This window comes from Capronia epimyces (assembly GCF_000585565.1).
Source record: "Capronia epimyces CBS 606.96 chromosome Unknown aczIQ-supercont1.8, whole genome shotgun sequence".
Taxonomy (NCBI): domain Eukaryota; kingdom Fungi; phylum Ascomycota; class Eurotiomycetes; order Chaetothyriales; family Herpotrichiellaceae; genus Capronia; species Capronia epimyces.
The window spans coordinates 766,023-783,778 of NW_006912911.1; the positions used below are offsets into that span (position 1 = coordinate 766,023).

Here is a 17,756-nt window from a genome sequence, read left to right on the forward strand (position 1 = left end):
GAGTAGGTATGCAATACGATCAAACAGACATGCTCCTATCCACGAGGTGAGGTGAGCTTCACTGCCATCCCGAGCGACGAGACCCGGTGACAGATCTCTGCGTCATCCATAGCAGTTGTGCTCGTACTGTGGTACCATGGAGTGTCTTGCCACCCAATGCCCATGCCCAAGAAACAGGAACGGCCATGACTATGACACGCCACTATCCGGGGCGCCTCCCGGGATGCCTCCCCTCGTGTGTCAAACCGGGTCGGAGTTGTGAAGCTTTGTGGGTCTGTCTTTACAGATTCAGTCACCTTCACTGTGCTCTGGTTCGGATCACACATCACAGGATCACACATCACAGGTCACAGCTCAGAAAGCAAAAGGCGCTAGTGTCGGTGTCAGTGTCGGTGTCAGTGTTGGTGTCAGTGTCGGTGTCGGTCTGGTGTCGCCATAGCCACTGCAGATCTAGGATATAGGAGTGAAATCCTCACGCTGTTGATAACTGGTTCTGCCACTACTAGGTATCTACCTACGTACCTACGTTTCAGGGTATGGTGTCCATGGATCTCTGTTGTGGTTGTGGTTGTGTGACTTGGAGCTGGATGGTCTTTGTGTGTCGAGTGGAGAGGGCGTCTGTGTCTGCGTCTGCGTCAATTGCTACAGACATATTCCATACGTACCTACGTAGGTACGTAGGTAAGTCCAAAATACAGAGCAGTGCACACCTGCGTTTAAGTCTGGCTACCTGGTACCTCTCGTCCATTCTCTCAGTCGAAAGAGCAGGTCGCTGCGTATAACCAGCACAGCACCAGCAACACCAGCACCAGCAAGGCGCGAACATGAAGCAATTACTCAGGCGGGTGTGTGCAGTAGATAGGAATCAATAGTACCACTCAACTCTTTTCTCATTCTCGTTCTCGTCGGCACAGGCTGGATCTGAATCTGAGTCCGACTCTGAGGCAGAGCCTGGATGTCTTCACTGTTCCACTAACCGTCGACCGCGGACCAGATTTAACCTACGCAGTCAGTCAGTTGCAGTCACAGATACAGACGCAGACACAGACCGACCTTTGCTGCTTTCCATCTCGTGCCGTCCCCATCCCATCAAACAAGGGATACACAGTCACGATACATTTACGCTCTCCAGACTGAGAATTGAAAGTGAAGAGTTGAAAGGTCGAAAGGTCTAATTCTGCTTCACTCACGGCTTCTTCATGCTCGACCTTGATAGATCTCCTCCTTCGCGTCGTCCTCCTCCTACTTCTTCTTCTTCTCCTCCTCCTGCTCCTCCTCCTCCTCCTCCTCCTCCTCCTCCCCTCGAGACTTCAACTTCAATTTCGCAGGCTGAGTGCTTAGTGCTGACTGCGCACTCGTTCCCTTCACTACCTGCATACCAGTTGAAACTTTCCCAGCACAGCACAGCGCAGCTCGTCTTTGCACTGCATTGAACCTGAGGAAACGCAACAACAACAACAGCCATGATGCTGTTCCAGCAAGACATACTATTCATCTCTTCGGTACTCACCTTCACTCTCATCCTCTGCCTCAGCCTTCAGGTTCGGTCCGTCACTGCCGACTATACTTACAGCAAGTGGTCGGACCTGCCTGACTGCGCAGTAAGTTCGATCTTAGTACCCATCTATACCTTCCAACCGAGACCACGCCTAACATGCCCTTTGTCCGCTGCATCTCACTGGCACGGCTTCTGCAATCTCCCTCCTCTCTCCTCGGTAATCATACCATTTGTGCCTGACCTTCGACTAGAAAGAGTGTTTCCAATTTGGCGTCGACAATACCGTCGTGCAATGCGGCTTCTCCTTGGCCTGCGACTGTCAGAACGCCAAACTGGCCAGCCTGGTCAACGCCTGTCTGATCTCCTCGCCTCCCTGCGATTCGAATCCAACCCACAATGCGGTCGCGAACTATGGCAACACCATTTTCTGTAATGCATCCAACCCGGACAGCGCGACATATGAGCTCGTAGAAGGGACTTACTCGCTGACACTGGCTCTGTACTCTCAGACAGGGAGTCAATCAAGTCCAGTCTCTATCCAGGTGAGATCAAGTCCAGGATAAATGTTTCAGCTCTAACTCCGGCATGTCTGCAGATGACCTCGACCATAACGCCGTCCCCATCATCCTCCAGCGCGCAGACCACCTCTACCACTAGCACCAATGATAACGACACCAGTTCACAAAGTACAACTAGTACTTTGACGGACGACTCAGCCTCGACCACACCTGCGACATCAACTCCCACGTCAGGTCCGACTTCTAGTCTTTTTGACTCGCTCGTGACAAGCTATTCGACCAAGGTGGTGACCTTGGATACCGGCAGCCTCAGCAGCGCACCGGCGACTGTAACCATCACAGCATCACCGACAACAAGTGCTGCATGGTCGATAATTGGGAGGCGAATAAAATCAACGCACGGAGTTTGGCAGATGTTGGTGTTCAATCTGCTGGTGTCGATACTGTTCGGTGCTCTAGCGCCGACATGAAGGTGACACCAGAAGCAGGTTGAATTGTGTACTGAGCACGCAGATCTGAGGAATCTAGGGACTTGCGATACCTAAAATGAGAGCTGCAAAGCCCGGTAGGCCAAGACGCTTTGAAGAAGGCCGACAGCATAGTCGAGATGATGAAAGGTTTAACGCAAAACAAGAATGTAAGGTGTTGAGCTCTTCCACTTGTAGCTTCCTGATAGTCTTCATGGTCATGTCAGCAGCGCATTTCGCAAGGAGTTTTGCGTTGGATCACCAAATGCAAACTCACTGATTGCAGCAGAGCTAACATTTTGTCTGAATTCGCCCGTCTAGCGCGGGGACTTTTGCTCTTCCTGCGGCCTTGTCGTCCTCTTCTTTTCCTCCCCCTTTTTCTTGGCCCTGTTTGGTGGGTGGTTGAGTACATGCACGTCTTAGTGCCTGAGGGAGAGAAGAGGAGTCACCGGCTTTGGCAGAGGGGAGTGGACAAACCCTGGGTGTAGAATCACCCAACAGGCATAACCCCAGGAAAAGGTTCGAAGATTATATCAACACATCGTTTTCAAAGACATTTTGCCAGTCCAGCGGCAAGGAAGCCGGTTGAACCCCTTGGATGCCGGTCAACGCAGGGCAGGCACTCCTAGGTTCGCGACCGCGACTGTGACAGCATCTTGTCGTTGGGAAGGAGCCCATGGGCACGTCTTGACCTCAACGTTGAGACTTCAAACCTCCAAACACGGATTCAATTGTACACCCATTATAAAGCCCGGTTAACTAACTTGCTCACAGCTAGAAATGGCGTATCTATAGTCTGTAATACCTGTAAAATCGTATACGCCTGAGATGTCCTCTTTCGGAAGAATGATGCCTCTGTCTCATGAAAGGGCGGGCTTGGAAGACGGCAGCAGATACTACACACGGTTAGAGCTGTCCATGAGAGAAAACATTGAAAACTCCGGGGAGAACTGCCCTGTGGACTCGGTATCCGGAAGTGGATACAGTATCTGTATAAGATTGGCCTCCAGTTGTTGTTTTGGTTTGGAATGTTGTTCGTCCCCGGCGCCGAGCTTGCCCGAATCTCCTTAACTCTTGCAGCCTGTAGTGGGCCCTAAGGCTTAGGGGCGACCCCGTGACTCGGACTCGGCGCAGTTTCCCTATCGATTGTTTACTTCGTTTGTACGGCAGCAGCCAATCGAGTGGACAGGTTCGACTTTGAACCCGATTGTTCCCTCCCTGAAGTCTGAAGTCCAGTAGATTGCCCGACAGACTGCCTGTTTTGTGACCGCCACACTCTCACAGACCACCTAGAGACCATCTTGGTCACTCTTCTACACCCTCCTAATCCCCTCCGCTAGGCTGTCATCATGTCTGGAGTCAACGGTACTTATCGAGGAACGCCCAACACCAGGCGCGGTCAAATCCCTTTCACAGATAGCCCTTCCGGTATTCCTCGCCCAAAGCTAGAGTCTACCCCGAGTGCCGCACCGAGCGAGATGTCTGGCACTTCGACAATGTCCGCCAGCAGGCAGAAACAGAGCAAGAGAGACGAGGTAAGTCCTCAGGGCAAAGCTAGCCGGTCTCGACCAGCCAGGGAAGGGAGTCTGACAATCTGCTGCAGGCCATCCGACGCAAGATGGAGGCCGACCTCAGCAAGAAGAAACACGCCCCTGCTCGTGCCCGACACACCCGGAAAGCACCCCCTGGCACCGTCCTGGCCCTGAAACCCAGCCAGGCTCTGCAGATCAAGCCCAGCACCACAGTCGCAGAGGCTGCCCAGCTGATGGCTGCAAAGAGAGAGGATTGCGTTCTGGTCACCGATGACGACGATAGGATCGCAGGTATTTTTACAGCAAAGGATCTGGCTTTTCGTGTGGTTGGAGCTGGAATCAAAGCAAGCCAGATCACCATTGAACAGATCATGACAAAGAACCCGTTGTGCGCAAGAACCGATACCAGCGCCACCGATGCCCTGGATTTGATGGTCAGGAAGGGTTTCCGACATCTGCCCGTCATGGATGAGAACCAGGATATCTCTGGTATCCTCGATATTACCAAATGCTTCTACGACGCCATGGAGAAGTTGGAGCGCGCTTATAGTTCTTCACGCAAATTGTACGATGCCCTTGAGGGTGTGCAGTCGGAACTTGGCTCCAGCCAGCCTCAGCAAATCATCCAATATGTGGAGGCGCTGAGGCTAAAAATGTCTGGACCTACCTTGGAGTCTGTGCTGAATGGTCTGCCCCCAACTACCGTTTCCGTCAGAACTTCGGTCAAGGAGGCAGCTCAACTCATGAAGGAAAACCATACCACGGCCGTCTTGGTGCAGGATCAAGGCTCGATAACTGGCATCTTCACCAGCAAGGATGTGGTCTTGCGTGTTATCGCGCCTGGCCTTGACCCCACCAACTGCAGTGTGGTCAGGGTGATGACACCGCATCCCGACTTTGCTCCTTCGGATATGAGCATCCAAGCCGCGTTGCGCAAGATGCACGGTAGGTGATCCGTCCTCCTTTTTCTATTCAATCACTGATCATGACAGATGGCCATTATCTGAACTTACCGGTTATGAACGAAACTGGAGAAATTGTGGGTATGGTCGACGTTCTGAAACTGACATATGCTACCCTTGAGCAAATCAACACCATGAACACCGGGGAGTCTGAAGGTCCAGCATGGAACAAGTTCTGGTTGTCCATGGACCACGACGACACCGAGTCTATGATGTCAGGAGAAGGGAGCCATCGTCCGACCACAGCAGGCCATCGCTCGTTGCTAGATTCGGAGATGACTCGGCCTGGCATCGAGAGGGGTGATAGTGTCCTGCCTCAGGACTCAGCATCACATCGTGGGGATGATATCCACTCTGAAGTCTTACCGTCAATTGAAGCTCCAGAAGACACCCCGTTCCCCTTCAAATTCAAGGCTCCAAGCGGTCGCGTCCATCGGATACAAGTCGCACCTAAAAATGGTATCGCGGAACTTGTCAGCCTGGTCACCTCGAAACTTGGCTCGGAGATTGAAGCTGTAGGAGGAGAAGCAACGGTGGAAGAAGGGAAGCTCGGCAAGACTGGCTATGCACTAAGCTATCTGGACGATGAAGGCGACACCGTTTCAATCACCACAGATCATGATCTACTCGATGCAATCCTCCTTGCCCGACAAGGAAAGCGGGACAAGGTTGATTTATTCGTTCACGACCCGGCACAGCCACCGATCGTCGCGACAGTCGACCCCAGACCACAGCTCTCAAAGCCTCCCACGCCACCTGAATCGGTGCTCAAGGAGGTGCCGGCCGGGGACGATGCAGACAGCGAAGAAGAAGAGTTCCCGAGGGTCAAGACGATACGACTGCGACGACCGCCCGTCGTCTCGACACAATCAAAGGAAGAAGAGCAGATCATCCAGGGCGTCCCGAACGACCTCCTCCTTCCGGGGGCGATTGTCACTCTGGCCGTTGTGATTGTTGGTGTTTTTGCGATTGGTCGCGCCACATCCAAGTGATGATACCAGACGCGGTTATGTGGTAATGATTCATTTGACAATTCTCAGCTTCCATATTATCAGTGTTTAATTGAACAGGTATTGCACAATGACATTCGGGGCGGCTAGTCACAGCATTGCGGGGTGAGCAGTAAGAGTTAGTTTGGCGCTGAGGCAAGGCAACGTACAGTTGCAAGTCGCGATCAGAAAGGAGAGAGAAAAGGAGAGATCAAATCTTCCCTCAGTCTTTACGACTATAGATGGTCAATTTTCTCGGAGGGAGCCTCCTGCTCCTTCGGCTGGCAGCTTCCACCGTCTCCGTCCTTGTTCTTGCGCGCACATCATCTTGACCGCTCACATCAGACTCGTCCGTCCACCAACCTCTCGGTTGCCTTCGCCGCTGGGCATCTCTCCATTTCTTCCCACAACAAACTCGCGGTAGATGGCCGCCAGCCGCCGTCGCTCATCACGGGAGATGGAGCTCTTGGTCGTTGCCAGTGATTTCTCCACGTGCCTCCATTCAATGATGACCTCCTCTTTCCCGGACCCGTCTTCCTTGCCGTTGGTATTGCTCTCTATACCCGCCGATGTCGAAGTAGACGAATGTCGAGCGAGACTGCTCCGGAGCAGCTCCTTCTCACGCTTCCGCGCTAGTTTGAGCTCTTCGAGTTTGGCGGCGACAGTTGCCCTCGAATCCATGGCAGACGAGGTGAGGAGTTTCTTTGCCCGCGCGTCCTCTTCAGCCGAGTAGAGAAACTGGACGAAGTCGTGCTTGTCGGTGCCATTGCGTTTGCGCCGGCGGCCTGGGCCCCCACTTGCGCCGTCTCGGGCACCATTAGAGCCGTTGACTTTGTCCTTGTCGCCGAGTTTGATGTCGCCGAGCAAATCATGGATAGCCTCCAGGTGCGCATTGTACATGAGCGCCTGGAGGTCGGCGCCGCTGAAGCCGTCGGTGCGCTGAGCCACGCTGAGTAGACGATTGTCGACTTCGGGAGTCAGCTGCAGCTGCTTACTCACGGCGCGGAGGATGTCTACCCGGTCGTCCATGTCCGGCATGTCGCACAGCAAACTCTTGTCCAGCCGGCCCGGACGGAGGAGGGCAGGGTCGATCAGATCGGGCCGGGACGTGGCTGCCAGCACGTAGACGCCTTCGAGGCCCTCGGCACCGTCCATCTGCGTGAGCATCTGGTTCACCACCCGGTCCGTGACGCCGGTGCTGTCGTGCCCGCGTTTCGGGGCGATGCTGTCGAACTCGTCGAAGAACAGCACGCACGGTTTGGCGGCCTGGGCACGCTCGAATAGGTCGCGCACCGACTTTTCCGACGCGCCGATGTACTTGTTGAGGATCTCAGGACCCTTGACCGAGATGAAGTTCAGGTTGCATTCGCCGGCGACGGCCGACGCGAGTAGCGTCTTGCCGCAGCCCGGGTAGCCGTACAGCAGGATCCCCGACCGCAGGCGCAGTGGCGAGCGCGCGAAGATGGGCGCGTACTTTGTGGGGTAGAGGAGCGTCTCGAGCAGCGTGTTCCGGGTGCCTTTCAACCCGCCGATCGAGGAGAATGTAGTGCTTGAACGGGTCAGTGTGACGTTCCGCAAGGAGGATGGCGTGAAATTGTTCAACGCGGCGGCAAAGTCGGCCTTGGTGATGGTTGCAGGGCCGTCGAAGTTGTCGTTTTCGCCGATGATCCGGGTCAGGGTTTCGTTCCTCGCCCGCGACACAAGAAGGACAAGGTCTGCAGGCATGTACCCGTCCGTTTTACCTGCAATGTCCAGCAAGTCGAGGCCGTGAGAGAGGCGGAAGCCTTCGCCTTCGACTCTAGATGAAGAAGTGGACGAGCCTGGTCGAGACGACGGGTTCGACGGGTCCGACGGGTCCATCCAGGAACTCTCGGACATGCTTTGTGTGTCGCTCTCGTTTCGGCCGTGTCCGTGTGCGTGTCCGTGTCTTGGTGTTGAGCCATCGTTGGTCAGAAAGTCGAGAAGGTCGCGGCGCACTTCTTTCGTCGGCGCTTTGATGCCGACGATGTCGCCGACGATGTGGCCGCCAATAATGATGCTGTTCAGCGCATCTTTCGACTGGGCGGTGGCCAGCAAGGCCACGCCGGAATGGATGCTGCAGTACTGCCGGACAATGGCACACAGAATTTCGGTGATCTGGCGACTGCGGCCGTTGTCATTTCCGACCTGCAATTCAGTCTCGACGGGACAGATTTTGTCCAAGTCATCCAGCACCACGACCGACTGCCCACCCAGTCTGGCGCACCAGGACGCCGACATGAACAGTCTCGTCAAGGTCTCCTTGATCGTGGAGACCCTCGTTTCGTCGGTGACCAGCTTCTGACAGGCGAAATAGGTCACGTTGAATACATAATCTTCTCGCAGCCGTTGCGAGATGCACTGGGCAAGCGAGGTCTTGCCCGACCCGACCCCGCCGGTCAAGAGCACGGACGAGCACAGGGTCAGATTGGACATGCATTGTTTGAGAACATCGTCGGCGCCCACCAAGTGCGGGACTTTGGCTGGAATGCCGTGCGCGAAAGTGGAAAAGATGCTGGTCAGTTCGACGGGCCTCGGAACTTCTGCTTTGACGTCGAATTCGTGGTCTTGCTCCAGTCCATGCACCCACAGGCAGGAGTCTCCCCGGTCCCGGTCCTCGTCTTGGCCTGTGGCTCGGCGGAATCTCAAAATCCCACCGTCAAACGATGAAGCAGAAGATGCATCTCCAGCAGGAGGCAGGACCATCCCGTCAGTGATGGGGCCCGAAAGAAGGCCGTCGTCGCCAGAAAAGGTCAGGCGAAGCTTGTCTGCAAGGGCTTGTTTCGCAGCTCGTGAGTCTCCGCCAAACTTCAGGCCTTCTTTCCTCTTCGAATTCGAATTCGACGGTAGAAAGGGGTAGAATTGGAACTTCTTGATCGAATATCGCGGCAGTGGCGGTGCTGCGGCCTCGAGCCGGACAATGATGCCCACCATACCTTCAACTCCGAGCATTCTGCACAGAGAAGATGACAGGACCACGTGTCGATTGTCGAGGGCATTCGGCCACGGCAGGACTTGGGCCACAAGCTTGGACGCCGGTCTTCCAACTTCGCCGCTTTCCTCCTCCTTCAGCTGATTGATCTGATTCGAATCCAGCGGCGCCCGCAACCCGGACGGCTTCACCACTGTCACATTTGCCCATGTGGCCGCCTTGAGCTGCTCTGCTGCAATGACGTCGTCGCTGAGCCACACGCAGAGTTTGTCGGTTGGAGGTGCATTCGACGCTTCATCGAAAAACCCGTCTGCAGTGGCCCGGTCGATGCCGCGCATGAAGATGGCAGCTTTGACCGCACCTCTCTTCGAGTTCGAACCGCGGGCATTGCTGACGCCGCTTTTGCCACTGCGTCTGCTGGCGATGCTCCTCGAGTCTCCCCTGGTGCTTCGGCCCGACCTTTGTCGAGTTTTGGGAGCGACAATGACCTCGGCGTCCGGGGCGATTTTGGCGAATGGAGAGGTGCTCGGAATGGGAGGAACCAAAGAGGTGACAATGATGTTGGCCGTGGCGGTCGGGGACAGGTGCAGCGTCAGAGGGTGGCTATGTTCGGCCTGGACGGTGGCCTTGCCGCTAAAGGCGGGATTCGGCAGGGCTCGGATCTGAGATAGCAGGTTCAATTCCAAGAATGTGGCGTGCAGTTCGATCACTTCCCAATCGGCCGGAGTAAGAGGTTCAATGTTGATGCTGTGTGCGACCGGCGGGTCCAGATGGATCAAGATGCCGATCTTCTGACCTTCGGACAGGCCGAGCACTTTTGCAAACGTCGCGTCGATTTCCACCATTTGACTGTCCTGCTGCTCCCTGGCCCCGGATCCAGATCGACTTCGGTCGTTGTTGTTGTTTATGACCGACGCAGGTCTGGTCCGGCTCGGCATTCCCGTCCATCCCACATAGGCGGATCGCTGGAATCCGGCTGCATTGTTGCTCGAGATGGATGCGGCAGAAAGCGTCTGCGACCGGTATTGCAGCTCGACGACGACATTTTGAGCTGGCTGTAGACATAGACGTGGACATGTAAGCTAAGCACTTGGTAGGGGGTGGAAGGGGGAAAGTGATAGGGGGAAAGTGATAGGGGGGAAGTGATAGGGGGAAGTGATTGGGGGGGTAGTAAGGGGGGAGGATTGATTGATGAAGGGTTTTTCCCCAAGGAGTAGGAGTAGGAGTTCCCTTTTACTTACTATATTCGTATTGTTGATCAATGCGATCAGTCCGGGCGGCAGGTTGACCAGACAGTTCTTGAGCGAGACTAATGTCACTTCGGCTCGTACGGCGGGCGCCATATTTGAGTCTGAGTGTTGACGGGTTGAAATAGTCTTCAATGCTGGCGAAGAAAAGCCTCTGTGGCTAACTGTCTTTAAGGCTGGCGAAGAAAGGGCTCCGTAGCCAACAGGATTGACACGAAGGCCAGAACAGACCTGATGGTGTTCAACTGTCTTCAAGGCTGGCGAAGAAACGGCTCCGTAGCCAACACTCTTCAAGGCTGGCGAAGGGCTCCGTGGCCAACAAGATTGACACCAAGGCAAGAAACATACACTAGCAGTCAAGACAGCTGCATGTGCATGTGCGTCCTCCCACGGTCACCGATAGAAAGATCCCAAGAATGCTGCGGGCATAGACAAAAGAAACACCAATTCGGTGGAAGATGGCATTGGCATTGATAGAGAACGATGAGACGTGCTTCGTGCTTCGGCTGTGGGAACCTCGGCAGAAGTAGCAGAAGTATGGTCGATCATACGACAGCAGCCGCAGCCTATCATGTCAGATGCTCCGCCGTAAATACCATTTGATGTGACGCGTCGCGTGGGCGCGTTTTCTGCAACGCGCCGCGCCAGCCAGCCATCTACCAATTGGTGACCCCTTGCTCAAAGCCCCCAAATACGTCGACTGTTCCCATTTCCGTCCTCAAGCTCGCCGAGACAAGACAAGCACTTTCCCGACCATCGCGTCCAGTGCAGCAGATCACATAACATTATGGCGCTCTTACAGCATAAAGCGCTTGTCGACTATGAAAAGCAACTCGAGGCGTTCCAATCCTTCCTGGAGAAATTCGAGACCTCCAAAACGTCGACGGACGCAGCCGCCGAAGCCATCGATGACCTACACCTCGACGGCGACCACACAAGCGACGAGTATGACTTTATGGACGATGTTTCGGACCACCATGCGAGCCAGTCCAGGCGGCGGCCCAAGAGAAAGTATCTAGAGATGTTGCAAGAAGTCGCGGACCGAGAGCGTCAGAACATCCTGGTCGAGCTGGATGATCTCCGAGAGGTACGGCGCAGACTCGTTTGGATAGGGATATGGGTCTGGGTTTGAACTGACAAGTTGCCATAGTTCGAGGACACTCTACCTGCCGACTTGAACCTGAGATTGGTGGAGTCGGTGACCAACAATACTAAACACTACGTCGAACTTTTTGCAGATGCTGTGGACAAGGTCATGCCCAGCGCAAGCAAAGAAGTCTCGTAAGCACCCTCCCCGACCCGTGGCTCACTGTCACACACTGACTGACCCTCCTTAGCTTCAAGGACGATGTGCTCGACATCATCATGACTCAACGGGCCAAAAGAAACGAGACGCTGGCCTTAGGTCGAGAAGCTGAAATTGAACCCGCGACTCCTATCTCGACGTTCCCTCCAGAATTGACTAGACGATACACGCTGAATTTCAAACCTGTGACTCCAACAGGCGCTGATGTCGGAAAGAAGACTCTCGCTGTGAGGCAGGTCCGCGGCGAGCATTTGGGACACCTCATCACCGTCCGCGGCATCACCACCAGGGTTTCCGACGTCAAACCGAGCATACAAATCCAAGCCTACACTTGTGACCGATGCGGTTGCGAGATCTTTCAGCCGGTCACCTCTAGGCAGTTCACACCGTTGCAGATCTGTCCCTCGGACGAATGCAAAGAAAACGACTCCAAGGGTCAACTATTCGCGTCCACGCGAGCATCGAAATTTATGCCGTTCCAGGAGGTCAAGATCCAGGAAATGGCCGATCAAGTTCCGGTCGGTCATATTCCCCGAACGTTGACGATCCACTGCAATGGCAGCCTTGCTCGACAAGTGAGCCCCGGCGATGTCGTAGATATTGACGGCATCTTCCTTCCTACCCCGTATACTGGGTTCCGAGCCATTCGGGCTGGCCTTTTGACAGACACTTATCTGGAAGCACAGAACATCACGCAACACAAGAAGGCATATCAAGACTTGCAGATGGATCCTCGAATCATCCGCCGAATCGAGTCTTTCAAAGCAACAGGGCACATGTACGAATATCTGGCTCGCTCCATTGCCCCGGAAATTTACGGCCATTTGGATGTCAAGAAGGCTCTGCTGCTCCTCCTTATCGGCGGCGTCACCAAGGAAATGGGTGACGGCATGCGGATCCGTGGAGACATCAACGTCTGTCTGATGGGTGACCCTGGTGTCGCCAAATCACAGCTACTCAAATATATCACGAAAGTCGCTCCCCGAGGCATCTACACCACAGGTCGAGGGTCTAGTGGAGTTGGTCTGACCGCCGCCGTGATGCGAGATCCCGTCACGGACGAAATGGTCCTAGAAGGCGGCGCCCTGGTTCTTGCCGACAATGGAATCTGCTGCATCGATGAGTTTGACAAGATGGACGACGGCGACCGAACAGCCATCCATGAAGTCATGGAGCAACAGACCATTTCCATCAGCAAAGCTGGTATCAGCACGACCTTGAATGCTCGAACGTCGATTCTGGCGGCCGCCAACCCCCTCTACGGCCGGTACAACCCACGGATCTCGCCTGTGGACAACATCAACCTGCCCGCGGCCCTGTTGTCACGTTTCGACGTGCTCTTCCTCATCCTCGACACACCTTCGCGGGAGGCGGATGAAGAACTGGCCGGGCACGTCTGCTACGTCCACATGCACAACCAACATCCGGAACCTGAGGGCGAGGGGGTGATTTTCTCGCCCAACGAGGTCCGGCAATACATTGCGCAGGCACGCACCTTCCGACCAAATGTGCCCAAGTCGGTATCCGATTACATGGTGGGCGCGTATGTGCGGATGCGACAGCAACAGAAACGCGACGAAGGGTCGAAGAAGCATTTCACACATACGTCCCCGCGTACGCTGTTGGGCGTGCTGCGTCTTTCTCAGGCGCTCGCCCGACTGAGGTTCAGCAACGAAGTGGTGAACGAAGATGTCGACGAGGCTTTGCGTCTGATTGAGGTGTCCAAGGCCAGTCTGTACCACGACCAGCGCGGCCAAGGCGATCAGACGGTCAGTTCGAGGATTTATGATCTTGTTCGAGGAATGAGAGAGTCCGGCGCGGCCAGTGTTGGACGCGGCGCGAGAGGCGAGTTGAATCTGGCTCGGGTCCGAGAATTGGTCTTGGCCAAGGGCTTCACGCTCGACCAGTTCCAAAGGACGATTGAAGAGTATGAGCTTCTAGATGTGAGTTCCCTTTGTTTTGTCGATTTTCGGTGCCTTGCTTTTTTCGTTTCTTTTCGCCGGCGTGTGCCTTTCCCTTCTTTTCGCCGATGTGTGCCCCTTTGCATTTTGTCGACCTGTGCTAACACTCATACCCTCCCCGCAGGTCTGGCAAGTCGCCAACAACGGCACCCGGCTCGTATGGATCGAAGCAGGTGATAGCGATGACGAGAACATGGACGACGGGGACAACGAGTAACTGAGTAACGACAAGGCAAGGCCAGAAATGGAAAGGAATGAACTTTGTCAAGATAAGATATCGAAAATGAACTTTGTCAAGATGAGATATCATATCGACAAACTCGACCATCTCGACGTACGGCGACTATTTCCCTGCTCTCCAGTTTCGTCATCTTGATCAAAGTTTCGGCTTGAGTTTCGTCATCTTGATCAAAGTCTCAGCTTTGAGTTGCAGGATCACCTGTCCTGTCCTCTCTGCAGGCGTTTTATCCACAGTCCTAAGGGATAGGGTTATAGGATATGAAGAGCTAGGTACGGAGCAGTATGGAAGGGTATTGCAGGGAATACTGGGTCAATCTGGATCTAGGTTGTGGCGTTGTGGCGTTGTGACCTTGTCTGCGGGATATCCACCTACCTAGGTAAATAGGTAGGTAGGTAGGTATTAGGTAGGTATCTATCTATCTATACAGGTCGTCTCACGAAGCTGAGGAAGCTGGGCTCCAATGGAGAGGAGAGCATGGGATGGGTACTGGATCGTGTAACGGCAACGGCAATGGAATGAATGACTTTGATTTGTTGCTTGACTTTGGCTATGGCTATGGCTATGGCCTTGATTTGATTTGTTTGGCTTTGGCTTTGGCTATGGCTTTGGTTTTGGTTTTGGGGTGCATCATCACAAGATAAAGATAAAGCTTAGAGGCGAGGCTCGCGAGCCCTGAGGCCCGAGGCCGGCGCAGGCTACGGCTAGATAGATCCCTCTGAGAGTTGACGATAGATATGGACGTGTTTTATTCCTCAGAGAGTTGACGATAGGTACCTATACCTATAGGTATGGACGTGTTTTAGTTTTACTGCTGAAGGCTAAGGCTAAGGCTGGGATGGGATGGACAGGCGTTCTCGTTCTCGTTCTCGTTCTCGTTCAGCAGGGGAAAGATTGAAAGGTTGTCGATACTCAAAATGCCTACCTACCTAGATACCTACCTACCTACCTACCTACCTACCTCTCCAAATTCCTAGAGAAAGACGAACGAATATATCATCGGTACTATGAACGATGAAATATTCCCAAAGAACAGAGCGCTACACGCATGCTAGATATGCTATATGCTCGCTGGGAGAGGATGCCATGCCATGCCCACCTTTGCTTATGGAATGTATGCATCAATCCATCTATCCACCCATTCGTGCCAAGATATGATATATAATATATGATATATGCATAAGAGCCTGTTGAACAGCATATCCTGCCATATATGATAGATGATATATGATAGGTGCGTAAAAGCCTGTTCTGTTGAACAGAATAGAGCGTGGAAGGGAAGAGAACATTGCATGAGGTGGGTGAGATGAGATGGCAGGCGGATGTCTCAAGTTTCAAGTTCAAATCTCAAGATCAAGCTTCTGGCCGGGCGGGCTGCAGAGGTCTCCTGTCGTCGTCATCCTCCACGTCGTCGTGCTGGGCTAAGGCTCGGGTTTGCCCTCGTCCTCGATCCGGGCTAGGGCTAGGGTTAGGGCTATAGCTGAGGCTGTCGGGGCCGGCATTGCCAGCTCTCAAGTGCCGGTTCTGCTCCAATTGGTTGCGGAACACGTTGCCTGTACTAGAAGGCATCAGAGTCGGGGGGACAGTGACAGAACCATACTGTTGTTGTTGGTGCTGCTGCAACGGGGAACCGACACCGCCATAACCGGTCTCAAGATCCACGTCGAGCGAGGATTCTCGATGTCTCGTCGGACGCCGGTTGGCCGCGGAGGCGAGTTCGTAACGGGAAGGGATGGCATTGGTTTCATATCCCACGTTGTCGTTGTCGTTGTCGTCGTCGTCGTCGGCGGCCGCGACTCGGTCATTCAGGACCTCGAGGGTCTGGCTGTCGACCAGGACTTTGCCGGGCACGGGCCGCTTGATGGGCGAGCCCCACGACCGGATGGGATAGGCGTGGCCCTTTTCCCACACGTGGCTCACGGGCGGGAAGTACTGGCGGTATGCACCCCAGGCACACAGGATGCCCAGGGCCGACCCGAACAGGACGTCGAACGGGTGGTGGCGGGCGTCCATGATGCGGGACATGGCGATACAGGAGGCTGCCAGCGTAGGGATTAGGACGATGAGGGTGCGCCAGACCTCGCCCCTGTGGTCGAGCACGTGCAGTTTGGCGGCGAGGTAGAGCGAGAGAAAAAACAGGCCGGCGAACGACGAGGACGAGTGGCCTGAAGGAAAGGAACGGAAGCCTGGAAGGGGGGCGTTAGTCGTAGACTGAGCCTACACACAGATACGTCGATGGACAGACTTACCATCTTGCATGATGGATTCGTCCTGTTGGGTGCAGATGGCCTTGGTGACCAGGCCGTAGGGGACACCGTCAGTGGAGCCTGCTCGAGGCTGACATCGGTCAATGAGATCGGGCCGAGGCCTGCCGCACAGGTTTTTGAGGGTTCCGGTGATGACAAAGGCGGCGCCCTGGGCGAGCAACAGACCCAGCCAGCCACAGTTGAGCTCCCACAGGCGCTCGGCAATGCTGTATTTGGACCGGGCGTGCGTGGTGCGGCGATGATGGGAGAAGAGACCGTCGATGAAGAGCGTATAGATTAGAATCACGACGGCGGGGAAGGCGGCCGAGATGAGCAGAGCGATGTGGATGGGGATCCTCTCGTGCACGGCGTAGGGATATTGGATGTAGATGTTGTTGAGGGAGAAATGCTGTGAGAAGGGGGTGACTAGTTTGTCCAGGGCGGCGTAGACAATGGCCAGCACTCTGGAGAGAGGTTAGATGCCGCACCCCATATAGGAGGTAGGTGTGTGAGGGACTTGCATGATGATCAGGTAGTCGGCGATATAGGAGACGATGGCTCTGGCTGGGATCTGGGGCTTGGTGGGAGAAGAGAGATGGAATTGCAGGTGCCGCCTCAACCGGTCCATCATCCTCATCACGATGGAAGTCAACAATTCCAAACAAGATGCAAGGAGTGAACTAGATAGGCAATAACACAATAACACAAACAGGCGTGGAAGAAGGACGATGCTGATGCGATGTTGATGCGATGTTGGTGTTGATGTTGATGTTGTTGCGGTGTTTCGTTCTTTGCGGATGACGACGACGAGGTTTGAGGTTTGAGGTCGCGTGTCTGGCACAGCTGAGCTGGCAGCCAGTCTGGCTGCTGATAGGCGAGCAGGCTTACAGTAGGCTTGGGGGCTTAGAGGCTTAGGAGGCTTGTTTAGCCTGTCATGGGGGCTGAGGTGCCTAAGACTTAGACCGGTGGGGGGGCAGGGGGGAATCCTTCGGTGTCAATGGTGCCTAGAACACCCCCTGCCCCAAGACCTCCAGGGCGCTATCACTGTCAGCCGGGCATGCCACCTGCACCAGGTTTCAGGTGATTGAGACACCACCCCACACCACATCGAGTGAGGCGGTGCAATGCGGCAGTGCCTCTGATCTCTGATTGAGGCGCGTAGTATGTACGGATACTCGTACTCCGTACACACGTTCTTATACCTATCCAAAGACCCTGAAGCTGATTCGTGTTCGTGTTCAGCTCTCAGTCACATGCAAGGCTGAAGTAGTCACAAGGCTGAAGTCACTGACTGCATCTGTCATCAACACGTTAGCACTACTACTAATAGGTGACTACTACTCCTGCACTTCCATCCAACCTCTCATACAGCAGTGGTAGATGCTCACTCCTCACCATCCTTTTCATAAAGGAGCATTTTATGCCAACTGCCAACCTCAGACCTGATGCCTTTCACCATTCATTCCCGAGCAAATCCGTGGCCCCAAAGACCAATCATGCATCGCCATGGCCATCGACCTTCTGGCCTTGCCCACTGCCAATGATTTACCCGAGGTCCCTACGTCCCATCGATTGAATTCCGGGCCCATCTTCTCCGGAATGGACACTCACACGCAAACTCACTCGCACTCACTTCACTCGCACCCCGGCCCAGGGAACGACAGATCCGAGATTCCAACGCCCGCGCCCCGCCTTGCTCATGGCATGAATGTTCTTCATCCGTACAGCCCATAAAGACAGACTTGTAGCAGTAATTCTGTTCCGACCCCTCCTGTCTACCTAGGTACGTAGCTAGGCCTACGTATGCTACGTAGGCATTCTCATGAGGTAATACCCTGCTCT

The 17,756-nt window shown here is 54.5% G+C and overlaps 5 protein-coding genes across 5 annotated transcripts; 3 read left to right on the plus strand and 2 right to left on the minus strand.

Annotated features, from left to right (window-relative positions):
* Nucleotides 1-1,749: 1,749 nt before the first annotated feature.
* On the plus strand, nt 1,750-2,052 carry A1O3_08685 (uncharacterized protein; the record flags this gene model as incomplete). Its single annotated transcript, XM_007738782.1, has 1 exon — nt 1,750-2,052. A coding segment is annotated over one exon (303 nt), but the record flags the coding sequence as incomplete, so codon positions are not given.
* Nucleotides 2,053-3,832: 1,780 nt separating this feature from the next.
* Nucleotides 3,833-5,969, plus strand: A1O3_08686 (uncharacterized protein; the record flags this gene model as incomplete). Its single annotated transcript, XM_007738783.1, has 3 exons — nt 3,833-4,018; nt 4,087-4,960; nt 5,008-5,969. 3 exons carry the CDS (start codon nt 3,833-3,835, stop codon nt 5,967-5,969), a joined length of 2,022 nt encoding a protein of 673 aa, XP_007736973.1.
* Nucleotides 5,970-6,302: 333 nt separating this feature from the next.
* Nucleotides 6,303-10,259, minus strand: A1O3_08687 (uncharacterized protein; the record flags this gene model as incomplete). Its single annotated transcript, XM_007738784.1, has 2 exons — nt 6,303-9,971; nt 10,158-10,259. The coding sequence occupies 2 exons, from the start codon at nt 10,257-10,259 to the stop codon at nt 6,303-6,305; spliced, it is 3,771 nt and encodes a 1,256-aa protein (XP_007736974.1).
* A 691-nt stretch (nt 10,260-10,950) lies between these two features.
* On the plus strand, nt 10,951-13,647 carry A1O3_08688 (minichromosome maintenance protein 7 (cell division control protein 47); the record flags this gene model as incomplete). The annotated part of the gene is made up of 4 exons (XM_007738785.1): nt 10,951-11,250; nt 11,314-11,444; nt 11,501-13,412; nt 13,555-13,647. 4 exons carry the CDS (start codon nt 10,951-10,953, stop codon nt 13,645-13,647), a joined length of 2,436 nt encoding a protein of 811 aa, XP_007736975.1.
* Nucleotides 13,648-15,021: 1,374 nt separating this feature from the next.
* On the minus strand, nt 15,022-16,542 carry A1O3_08689 (uncharacterized protein; the record flags this gene model as incomplete). Its single annotated transcript, XM_007738786.1, has 3 exons — nt 15,022-15,854; nt 15,918-16,378; nt 16,403-16,542. The coding sequence occupies 3 exons, from the start codon at nt 16,540-16,542 to the stop codon at nt 15,022-15,024; spliced, it is 1,434 nt and encodes a 477-aa protein (XP_007736976.1).
* Between the last annotated feature and the right edge of the window lie 1,214 nt (nt 16,543-17,756).